General features: G+C 29.6%; 1 protein-coding gene across 3 annotated transcripts in view; it reads left to right on the top strand.

Moving 5' to 3' along the window:
* LOC106681374 (centrosomal protein of 120 kDa) overlaps positions 1-12,888 on the top strand; it is a 16,213-nt gene that overhangs the window by 1,328 nt on the left and 1,997 nt on the right. For 2 of the 3 annotated variants that reach the window (XR_001343233.2, XR_001343239.2), the window contains 12 exons: positions 305-478; positions 587-823; positions 1,184-1,391; positions 1,468-1,577; positions 1,656-1,785; positions 2,647-2,741; positions 3,446-3,628; positions 4,497-4,595; positions 4,757-4,906; positions 5,891-6,051; positions 6,708-6,851; positions 9,839-10,031. Coding sequence is in view for 1 of the 3 variants with exons in the window: in XM_014421659.3 (XP_014277145.1) it covers positions 305-478; positions 587-823; positions 1,184-1,391; positions 1,468-1,577; positions 1,656-1,785; positions 2,647-2,741; positions 3,446-3,628; positions 4,497-4,595; positions 4,757-4,906; positions 5,891-6,051; positions 6,708-6,846 (1,686 nt within the window). In the remaining 2 variants the exon portion in view is untranslated. Of the gene's footprint in view, positions 1-304; positions 479-586; positions 824-1,183; positions 1,392-1,467; positions 1,578-1,655; positions 1,786-2,646; positions 2,742-3,445; positions 3,629-4,496; positions 4,596-4,756; positions 4,907-5,890; positions 6,052-6,707; positions 6,852-9,838; positions 12,883-12,888 lie in introns of those variants that run through there. The other variant, XM_014421659.3, reaches the window with a different exon arrangement.

Here is a 12,888-nt window from a genome sequence, read left to right on the forward strand (position 1 = left end):
CAAAGGTTAAATAAGCTCCTTATCAAAATGAGTTTTGTCCGTTTCTGACAAAATTCATTTTTCTCCATAATTTAAATTATTCTTCAATTGAAATCTAAATTTGGAATATTGTGGATCATATTGGTTCTTTTCGCATATTTGTAGAGCTTTGAAGTTTATTGTTTAGTTAAAAATTAATTTCGTTCATTGGATAAAAATTTTTCCGGAACAAAAAAAATTATTGCCGAAAACTAAAAAAAAAGCAATTTGAACCGGAACTCCTCGACTGACTAAAATTTTAGCTCTAATGATATTTCTGTTACAGGAGGAGCATCTGGAAAAAGTTAGAGTTGATTCAAATTTTCAAAGTGGAGACAGTGCACGTCTTGAAATGTTTCAAAATCACCAACATGGTCAATTACATATCGGACCTCCCCATTTATGCACTGAATTCTATGAGCTAGCAATTAATGTTGTATCAGTTCAAAATTTATTTAACGTATGTACTAATCATGTTTTTTTTTTTTGTTTACAAATTAATTTGGTTTTCAGTTATGTAATTATAATCTTTACAAATAAATCTGTAATTTATTTTTAAACACTCTAGATTATCCCTAAGGAAAGAGTTGACACACCAATAAAAGCACATTTCGTTATATTTGGATATTCATTTTTTACTAAAGATCTATCTGTATTTAGAGAAAATATGAATAATGGAAGAATTTCAATAAAAATATGGTCTCAACTTCATTTTATTGCTGCTTATTTCAAAGAGTTTCCAAAACTTGTTTTATCGATTTATTCTGAAGAGGATATGGTTGGAACAGCTGTGATGAATCTACAGGTATTTCTTGGCTCTTTATTTATTCATAGATTTCTTGTCTTGGACAGAAAGTAATTACAATTACTATAATTCGAAATTTCCTAGATAAAATTACAATTATAAATAGGAATTGTAACCACCTATGACCTATGTGAAATACCTAATGACAAACTGTAATTGTGATTGCTTACAATTATTAGTTGAGGCATATGAATTATAATTATTAATCACCATTAATTGTAATTACTTTATGCCCTACATTGTCAGTTTTGAAAAGGAGTTTTATGCCCTTTCTTTACTGACATAATATGTTACTTTACACTACAAATTCTTTAAATTTTTGAAAACATTTTCAATTGCAGACTTGGTCTGTTGAAAAAGGTTTTAGGCAACTTAACTACAAAGCGGAATATTTCTATTAACGATAAAATCCAAATTGATGCCATAGAGGAAACAGATAAATATCATTCAGAAACCGATCTCCCCTTCTTAGAAGTCGAATTTCAACTATTTCATAGAAGAGATTTCATTTCTACAAAAGTTGATCAAGAAACTCAATCAAATTTTGATTATAACTTTGAAGAACGGGGTAAAATTTATTTGTGATTTGTTATATGTTATAATTTATTTTTCCTTTATTTATTTATTCTGAAAAATTCAATTAGGAAATATGGCCCAGTTTTCTCCACCTTCAGTAAGATATGAAAGCAGCTTAGCCAGTCATAAGGAAGAATTCGATGAAACTGGACTTTCTGAGAAAAATGTTGCTGAACCAGTAATAACATCCATTAATCTATTGCCTCTAATAATATGTGTTTTTGACAATAATATTAAAAACTAAAATGTGTTTCAGATTATTAAAAATCATGGTGAAGAAAATACTTTTATTCCAAGACAAAATATAGTTCCAGATATTCACAATGAACATTCAAATTCTTCAGAGTTAGCTGGTCATAATGACTTTGATTCAACAACCAGAAAAGGTATTTTTAAAAATTCAACTATTACCATTTTAATTTTTGAGTTGGTTAAGAGTACCAGATTGGAAACACAGGCGGCATAATAAAACTTTTTTTTTTGACACTGTATGTACATGGTATGTTCACAAACTTTCAAGACTGGTCTCAGAATAAAAAACGTATTAAACTTTTTTGAGTAGCGAACCTGAATTTATGACCCTTGGGCATCAGCATACTGCTGTCATTTTTTTTTTTTCTTTCCATTGATCATAGACTCCTTGGAACTCTCACATGGAAGACTTTTAAAAACCATGTTGATGCTGCCTGGAGTGCTGAAACCTCGTCGAATCGCTTCCCTTACAGATCTACTTGGTTCGGGAAACCAAAAAGCAATCACTGGGAGCTAAGTTAAGTCAGGGCTGTAGAAGTTTTACTCCATTAAAGTTGGCCAAAACTTCGGCAGCGGCTAGTGATGTTTGAGAGAACACATTGTCATAGTATAGAAACCATACCACCAGCACCAGTGTTGATGCCTGACGGTCATATATGGAAGACGTTAACTTTGCTGCTCAAAAATGTTTAGTACATTTCTAGTATAGTATAGTAAATATGTTGGCAGAGCTTATTGATTGAAGTAGGTCATTCGATTCATGACTAATAACAGTTTCAAATGAATTTGGTTTTCTAGCAATTTAAGATTGTTTTCTCTTTGTCAATTGATTTATTAGTTTCTCAAGTATAGATTATTAAATTAAACCCAGTTGAAACTCTGTTGTGATTTTGCTATGCTTATTGCGTACCAAATCATTTTGATTAATATTAATTGCTTTTGATTAGTATTGTTATGTTGATACTACTGTTGGCATTCAATTTTATTGATTTCAGATTATTCTAGAAAAGAAATGAAAGGTGCTACAATGAAAATTTGTGAAGAACTGGAAGATTGGAAAGAAAAGCAGCAGGAAATGTTTAGATTTGAGGTAATGTCTATTCATAATCAGCTGGTTAAGTGGCATCATCGAAACATGTTGCTGTACTGATTATTATGTTAATGGCTGATTTAAGTGTCTTGGACTAGGTGCCATCAAGTCTTGTATTGTTAAAATCTTTAGTTAATGAGTGGATATTGTTTTTCTAATTTAAATAAAAAATCACACACTTGTTAATATCCTTATCCTTATTATAATTCATGAATATGATTTCTGCCTATAATTCCTTAATACATCATTATAGCTATACTCAGGTGTTCTCAAGTTTCTTTATTATACCTATAGCACTTTATTGTGAAAATAAATTTAATTTGTTTTTTATGAATTCAGAGTATTTGACTTGATTATCGATTGTCGCATTTGTTAAAAATGGCATAATTTACTTCACATTATTAAAAAATTAACTTAATACTACTATGTTCGTTACAAATACTTCTACTGTTTTCAAATATCTATACATTAAGTTTAAATTTTTCTTTAAAAAGATGTGACCCATATAAATTTTGATTTATTGGAAAATTTCTGTCCGATGTTATTGGAAACTCAGATATGTAGGGGATTGTATCAAAATTATCTTTAGTTTAGTGATAATCAAAATTATAATTCCAGTCCATTTATTCACTGATCAAATTTATTCATTTCACATTAAAATAATTAATATTAATAAATAAAATAACTTCATTTTTCTTTTATAGTTAAAGAGAAAAACTGATCGCCATTTGAGGAAACTGTCAAATGAATGGTTAAAAAAAAAGTTTGAATTAGAAGAAGACCTGAAAAAAAGAATTGAAGATTGTCAAATGTTAAAAGAAAAATTGATTAATGCACTTGAAGACTTGACTCATAGAAGTGAACAGCTGGCTATCAAAGAAGAGGAGGTATTCTCTTTAATATATAGTTTTAATTAAAAAACTTCTAACATTGTTCTACATTACACCGGAACACAACTTTGACTACTGACACAGAACAAAATTTGGTCCTTGATGTCTAAAAAGTGAAAATTTCCCATTGTGAGGACATAATTTTTATTTTCAATTCCTGTATTGATAAAAAGATTCACTATCTTTGGTAACAAAGAAGCTAAATTAATCTGAACAATAATAATATTCATTATTGTATTGTTAAAAGGGCGCATCAGACAAAAAAAAAAAAATTATTTTGTGTTTGACCTATTCTGTTGATTGTACTATTGGCTGGTGTTACTTAATGATAGCCCTACTAGCTTTAGGACGTTCTGTAGGACAATTCCAGTAAAAGAAGTAACTCCAATCTAAGATACTAGAGACAAATGTTTTTATTCAGCAATGCTGCCTAAATACATCAGGTCGCTAGAACACACAGCATACTTATCAATCTAAGATTGGATATATAAAAACTACCATGTTTAACAAAGATACAAAAAAAAAAAATGTCTACTTTTTCTTTTTCGAATTAATTAAAATAATAATTAACTATAAACTATGTACTATATATCTAATATATAAAAATGAATATTTGTTTGTTGGTACTTTATGCACTGCCATACCGTTCATCCGATTGTGATGGGGCTTTTTGCTAAATGTTCAGGATTTTCTGTTCAGAGCTGGGCAAAAATTAGCTGTAGTTGAAACTAATAGCTAATTTTTCCCCATCTTTCACACTATCTTATCAATAAATAGTAAATAGTAATAGTTTTTCTATAAATCCTTACTTTAATAAATTATTATTTTTATTGTTTATATTTTTTAATTTTGTCTTTGTTTTTAGGTGAAAATTGCAAAAGAGGAGTTAGATAAGAAATATACTATGAAATTCCAAGAACTGCGCAAAGCTTCAAAATTACATGAATTTGACATGGAAGATAAGGTAATAAGATAAAGGATTAAGTGATGCAAAGTTTAAACATAGAATTCATTATTTAATAAAACTAATTAACATATTTTTTTAATGCAAGTTACAATGTCTTTCTTTGTCATGTTAAATCAAAAATTGATTTATATAATTTTAATCAAATTGATGATTTATAGATCCATGAAGTTACTACAGAAAAAACGGAGCTTTATAAAAAATTGGAAGAGAGTAGAAAGGAAATTTTGAGACTTCAAGATGCATTGTTAAATCAAGAAGTTCCAAATCTCCATTCAAAGGAACAAACAGCCAACTTAATTAGTGAAATTGTAATGATTTATTTAATACTATTAGTTTTAATATACATATATGTACAAGTAAATGTCTTGTTCATTTTAAAACTTTTTCATGATGATATATTGACTAATTATTTTACTTTAGTTAGTCTTCATATTACTTTCGTTTTCCATATTTTGAAGTTCTGGTCAGATTAGGACTGATAATTATGAGAATTTTCTGTTCACAATTTTCAATTCTGCTTTTTAAGAAAAGTGTCAGAGAATATATCCTAGAGGTGTTAATTTTATTGGTTGGTTTTGGAAAGGCATAGGTTATGTAAGTTGTTTTTAATTCTTATAATGAGGTTCTACTATATTTGTGGCCAATCTTATTTTTATCTTATTTTACCATTAGTAAAAGGTTTCCTTTTTACTTTCACTTACCTATATGGGGACATGTCATGAAAAAATTTGAATCTTAGTTTTCAACATTTCGTATGGTCTCCTAAATCCAAATAATCAAGTCACATAAAATGATATTTTTTTCTTAAAGGATAGGGAGAAAAAAATCTTGAAACAATGTGAAAATGACAACTGTGTGAGATTCCTACTCATTAAAAAAATCACTTCCCCATTTATCTTTTCCAAACGAGCTGGTATGAGGCATTATCTCACATGTGGCATTATGTGCACTTACTTCTGCACTGGACTCCTTATTAAGCCATTCCCAGACTTCTCCTTTTCTGTTCCTATGTTCTGAGACATCTTCTAATTTCTGCTCCATTGTCTGTTAGAACATTCCAACTCTTCTTGATCATGAAAAAAAACAACTAAGATGTTAATACTTCATAAAAGTACATATAAAATCTTTACATAAACCTCTACATGATAGTTCTTATTCAAAATAATGATGGTAACAGTTATATTCACAATTATTACTTTTCAACATAAGCAATTAACATTATAAGATGTTATTGACTTAACTATTTTCATAATTATCAATAATTGGAAAGTTGATGATTTATTCATTTTCAGAGATCTCTTGAACAAAAATTAGAGAAAGCTGTCGAATCTAAAACATTTTTTAAGGAACAATGGGGGAAAGCAGTTAGGGAATTACATAGAATGAAGGAAGAAGAACAGCAACAGCTAAAATGGCAAATTCAGAAAAATCGTCAAGAACTTCAGACATTGGGGTAAGATATAATAGAAATATTTATAATGAACAATTTTAGTTTTTTTTTCTTTTTATTGGGATTCATTTTTATATTATTAATTATCAATCTTAATGATTAAGAAAAAAAATGTTCCTCAGGACCATATTAAACCCACCCATTGTAAAAAATATATTTAAGAATATAATTTTTATTAAGTAGCAATATTTATTTCTTAATATCAAAGGTTTTACAAGTAGATTTATAATTGGAAATTTTCTCTATATTTAATATTTTTTAGACAATTTAGTTGTGATGTCACTTACCCCCTCACACTCCATATTGTTATTATTCAAAACTTCTTTTATCTTCCAACTTACTTCGTAAGAAGTGATTACGGTTTCGAGAGGCTTCTCATTAGCCTTCTTTAATGAATGCTTTTTTTTTTTTTTTTTATAAATTTCAGACGATGTCTTTTTCTTTTATCGTCAGTCTGTTATATATTCATGCGTTAGTTTTAAAATGTTGAATAAGATAAGTACTTTTGTGTTATATTTAATTATATTTATTTTATTTTATTTTTTTACTGTTTATTTATTTAGTTTGTTTATTTCACTTAATGCATTAAGCAATAAATATATTGGATGCCAATAAAAGTAGGCTGATTAATTTTATTTTATTAAAATTTTTTATTTCAGACTTGTTAAAGAAATAAGTCAAGAAGTGGGTGAAATGAAAAAAGATCAATCGACTATAAAGAATATTCGTAATGAACTAGCCAACTTTATCTCGGTCAACAATGAACCCTTAGTGGATCGTTTCCAAAATACATACTGAAACTGGTACGATAAAATTAATTAATACAATACAATATGTTATGTATGGTGGAGAGCAGCTATTCTTAGTAATGTTACTGTGTTTTCATAAGTTCATGTTTTCCTCTAAAACATGACATCATAATAATATTCATTTTTATGAATGTTCCAGTTGGAACAGCCTTTACAATAATGTTTCCTGCAGGAAACTGTAAATGGATACTGGCCTCTTCATTTTTTGTTGCATTTCATTGTCTGATCTGTCTGTATTTATTTGAATTCACTCGTTTTCAGGAATGTTCTTGCTTTTGGTACCAGGGATAGTAAAAATGATTTGTAGTTTTAGAGACTCAAGCCACTTGTTGCTATTATAATTCTCATTGTCATTCACAGATAAATTTCTAAGGATGTATTGCCGTACTATTTATAATTTATCACAATGTTCACTTTTCTTAGCATGTTTTTTTCCCTCATTATACTGTATATCACGCTTACCCTCCCTTCTTTCTGTACAATCTCAAAAGTCAATAGGAAAAAATAGAATATATAAATTAGTAGAATTTAATTGGAACACATAACTGAAATATTTCCTAACAGTATTATTGTTTTATTTTAAAAACAGTATTAGTTGCAATGTCACTTTTATAGATTATAGATAGTTTGTGCAATTGTGGTTACTCAATTTGTCTACGTAATAAAAGAAAAGTACTCTTACTTTATATTAGTAAATTTATTTATTTAGTGGCACTATGATCATATAAGAACCGTAGGCTCTCTCATAATCTTCCTCTACTTTCTACAACCATTCTCCATCTTCTAATGCCCCTCTTTTTAAAAATTCCTTCACTTCATCCAGCCACCTCAAGTGATCTTCTTCTACCACGTCTTCCACCAAGTCAATCTATGAGTAAGTGTTAGGGGACTGATTCCCTGGACATACATGATGCATGAGCCAGCCATCTAATTTGCCTCCTGCTTAAAATTGAAACCAAATCTTGTTTCGTGTACATCTGATGCAACTCCTTATTTGCAAATTCTCTATTCTCATGTCCACTCACTGGACCATATATCCTGCATAAAATGGTTCTCCCATGCCAACAACTTCCTTTCTGACATCTTAAATGTCACCCAGGTCCCAGAACCATAGGTGACGATAGGTCTTATAAGTTTCTCATACTTTCTTGATCCTGTGAGACAGTATTATATTATATTAGTAAAAGGAAATTCAAGTATTTGGTGGAAATAATATGGCACAACAGTTCTGAGAACGAGAAAAAATCACAAAATTCGAAAATTTAAGCTTCAGACAGGCGAAATTTACAATAAAAAGAACCTCTCCTCAAATGCAAAGTTAAGACCTGTGATTTTATACAGGGTGGATACCACATGCCTATCCAACTTGGAAAAGCCGCTAAGAATAGACAGGAGTATCTTAAGAAAAATCTATGGGCCCAGGAAAACACCAGAAGGTTACAAGTGAAGATCTAATGAAGAGATCTACAGAAAAATCAAAAACCTGGAAACCGAGATAAACTGATTAATGATGTTATATGGGCACATGAAAAGGATGAAGGAGGAAAGATTGAACAAAAAGATCTTTTAGAAAATTTGTAGCTACAAAAGCATGGGAGGATACACGAGGCAAATGAGTGAAGAATTAAAGAACTTTAAAATTTCAGATACTGGCTGTCTAGAAAGAGACACATACAGGTAAACACTGAAAAATCTCGCCAATAATGGAAGAGGAAAAAAAGGGGGTACGAAGTGGTCCGAAGAAAAGAAAAGCAGTTGAGAATCACGAATCTTCTGATGGGAAGAAAGAAAATAAAGACTTCCAAAGAACCCTAACCAATGATATTCACGTGTTCCTTAGTGGCCAGTACATGATATTTTTTTATCACAAAAAAAAAAGGAAATAAAAATTATTTATTTGAAATTTATTAAATCAGTACAAACCGAATGCCTTCATTCTATCAGTCACCATCTACTTAGCTTGAGCAGTGAATTCCCTGACCTCAGCCGGCAGGTGGAGTGGAAGATTAGCTAATCACAATGTGGACATACTTCGGTTTTGTTTTTATGTTCCTGCCTGTATTTCACATGCAAAGATTCTTTCACAACAGCTAATATAGCGTACAAAAGACAGAAATTTCATTCCTGATTCATTCCTGTATAAATTATTTATTTTCACTGTATTAATAAACTTATTTCTTATTTGATAAAATAGATTTCTCTTTATTTCCAAGCTAAAAATGGATCTGCTAACAATTAGGTGTTTTAACATCTTCAAGTTTTATGAACCTACCTAGTTTATACTGACTTAACTGGAATAGTAAAATTAATATAAAAACTTAATGCATTATACTTGTGATGGGTATTTTACATTGTTTGTTTGTTTATTGTTGCATAAGGCGTAAAACCCTCTGGTCATCAATGCCTATGGCATGCTAAAAGTTTTGTAAAAATTAATAATAAATAAATTTTAAAAAATATGTATAAATATGAAAATTATAGACTTACCTTGTTGTGATAGTTTTAGAAGAAAAGATTGAATTCTTATGATGAGTGGATGTTAGGGGTACATTTTACATTGTATTATTCCTATTGTATGAGTGAATTATGACTTTTAAGTCCACCATAGTTATAGTTCATGTATTTATTTCATTGTTAATAGAACAGAGTTGTTTCTATGAGATTAATAAAAAAAAAAAAAAGGAAAAAAGTTCTTAAATTTTTATTTTTGTTGCTCATTTTCTACTAATGAGATTATTAATATAAGTGTATTAGCAAAATTGAGCTTATAAAAGAAAACACCATATTTTATGGTCCATAATTTTTCAGAATATCAAATTTGTGAAATATTATTTAAATTTATCTTGGTGTTAACATTTAGTATTGCAATTTTTAAAAATTATATCTTTTCATTCACCAATTAGAAATTTGTATTAAATTAAATCTCAATTTAATTTTGAATGAATTACCTGAAATAAAATAATGTTGTTCTATTTTTCTAGGATTTGAAAGAAGATGATAATGATAACAGCCTGAGTTATTTGACTTAGTCATCAAAATCTGTTTTTAAAGTTAAAAAGCAGGAGGCATCATCAGGGATGATTGTTTCTGCAGTGGTACCGTGTTCTATATGATATTTGTAAATATGTCGTGAATATCAACTTTGAAGAAGAATTATGAATTCCTTAAGTAAAGGTAGTCCTTTACCTTTAAGTAATGGTAGATGGTTAAAATCAACAGGTGTTAGCATTGTATTAAGTTTTTTTTTTGGAAGAGAAATCTCATGATTGAACCTTTTGACCATCTGTTAACCATCTTCATTGTTAGCGTTGATTTATTGATAGGCAAAATATTTTTTTTTTTTAATTTTTAACTTTTGAGCAAAAGTGTTTTGATGAAATTAATCACTTTGTAAAATATTTATCGGAGGATTTTAAGAATGAAACCATTAGCCAATTGATAGATATATTAGGAAAAAAAAGGCTAAAGTTTAGTAGGACATCTATTATCTGAACCTAGTTTTTGAATGGACCAAAGGTATTCGTTAAATTGAAAAAGTTAAGTATCCAAACTTCAATAGGGATGATAAGTAAAAAAAGACTAAAATTATACACACATTAACTACATAAGATTTGTAATCAAGTGAATGTGTATATATTTACTTTTTTTATATATATATTTTTATTTCCATTCCTCTATAGTGCAACCAGCTCTGTAAGCCTTTTCAATTTATTTTTCTGTTCGGTTCCTTAATATTAGTTTCTTATTATTCTTATTATAAAAAAAATGTTAACCTTCTACCATGTCACATAGCTGATGTTCATATAATCGACTTTCTACTTTACTTTATATAAATGTAAAGGCTATTATTAGCATAGCTAACCTTTTTAAATAATAATAAATTTAAATTTAAATTATCTTTTTTAAAAAAAACTTTATTTGTCTTTAATTACAAATTAATTACTCAATGTTGTGTAGTACATATATTAATAATTTATTACATTTTTAATATCCATTTAAATTAACCCTGAGTTTAATTTACCAAATTTTCTAGCCTTTTTGTCATTTTGATGAACATTTATAAAATATTTCATATAGTAGTACAATAGTTTATGGACTATTCTCCCATTTCATGCAAATGTGAAGGTTTAGATTTCACTGAGAACAAAATTGTTTTTTCTAATGATTTTTCTCCATGAATTGCGCTGAGTCAGGTTGCTAAAGGTGTTAAAAAAAAAAAAAAAAAGTACATACAATTATAGCAGTGCTTTATTAATAATTACAATTATTTGTTTGAACAAAATTTAATTATTATTAAATTATTAATTTATTTTTCACTTTTAGTGAGGGGAGCTGACCCTTATTTTGTACGCCAATGCGTTCTTACATATACTGGTACTGGTAATGATGAGGAACAAGTCTGGCAAGTGGTCCTATTGGTCCTTTTTGCCAACCCCAAGACAGACCAATGGAATATTTATTTTATATAATTTTTAATACTTTATATCGAATCTTTTTGACTTTCTAATGAAGTTTAAAGGGCCTCATTTTCTACAATTTTATCAGAGCCTAGAAGCCTATTTCTTAGTGACACATACCAGTCACAATCTGCTATGTAATGTAAGGCAGTTTCCAGGGCCTATCCACATAAGCAGCAGGTTTTATCATGAACTACTCCATAAATCTTAAGATGTCTTTTAAGTCTGCAATGACCTGTAAGAACTCCTATTTGCAATCGGAGTTCATTTCTGTTTAGGCCTAGCAGCCACCTAGTTTTTGAAATAGAGGGTTAAGTTATTAGTATTTCAGGCCTATACATTCCTTCCACTCCTTCCCTGCTATCTTCCATGTCCAGTCAAGAACTTCTTTTTGCTGATGCCTTTTAGAAATGCCTAGAAATGGTTTTGGTCTCATAGGAGGGTCCACAGCCCCGTTTCTAGCAAGCTGTCAGCTTTCTCATTATCTGTGATTCCCTTATGTCCAGGGACCCACACTAACTTAAGCTTTTTTAAGCTCACTAATGACTCTAAGGCTTGTTTGCTCTCTCTCACCAATGTAGAGGTGACCTCTTACTGACTCAAGAGTTTGAAGTTATCCAGACTATCTATATATATGTGTACCAGACTAAGTTGAAGATAGCCAGACTACCTGAAAAGATGGTGATACCTGTCTTTTCACAGTTGGTGACTTCAGGGTATGTAGCTGCCAACAAAATGGCAAACACTTCTGCCCGAAAGTCGAGTATTTGCCTAGTGGGAAGCTTAGTTCTATGCCTAGATCTTCTATATAGACCCCAGCCCCAGGATTCGACAAGGAGTCCAGTCGAATCCTTTCTTGATCCATCAGTATAACAGGGCAGATAATCTCTTGGGGTTTCTACTAAACCTTGTACCCAATCCTCTATCTTTGAGTATAGGTAACTAATTTTGGTGTCCAGAGCGGGTGTTTTATGTAGCTTTCGTGAATGATATTTTAATATTGGTAACTCGGATTCCACCACTTCAGCTATTGTCCCATGACCATTAAATTCTCCCATTTCTCTCGAATACTCCTTCCCCTTTAATCAATAAGTGGAGCGGCATTAAAGAAAGCAACATACTTACATATATGTGCACATTAATCTTTTTACTCGCTCATGGTGACCAAAATATTCCCCTATCTTAAATCCTAATTCTATAGGGATATAGATATTGACATTTTATATTTAAATTTAGGTCTATGAACAAATTGATACTGAGAAAAGAATCCTTGAGCAACAAGCTGAGTTTATCTATTGACCAATGGATGCAATTGAAGTATAGTGATTCCGATACTAGCGATACTATGATCTCATTGGAACTTTAATTTGTATGTTTTGGGAGAATGGACTACATATTAAAATAGAATATAGGTTAAAATGTAGAATTTATTTACATTCTAAATTCAAATTATATTTGTTTTTGAAAAATACTACATATTTCCTAGTTGTTCATTGAAATTATGAAAGGTTGTTATATAGGGTTATATACTAAAATAAAAATTAAAACAAAAAAAAAACATTCCTTTTAGTATT

This window comes from Halyomorpha halys, unplaced genomic scaffold (genome assembly GCF_000696795.3).
Source record: "Halyomorpha halys isolate HHAL.00 unplaced genomic scaffold, Hhal_1.1 Scaffold20.1, whole genome shotgun sequence".
NCBI lineage: Eukaryota > Metazoa > Arthropoda > Insecta > Hemiptera > Pentatomidae > Halyomorpha > Halyomorpha halys.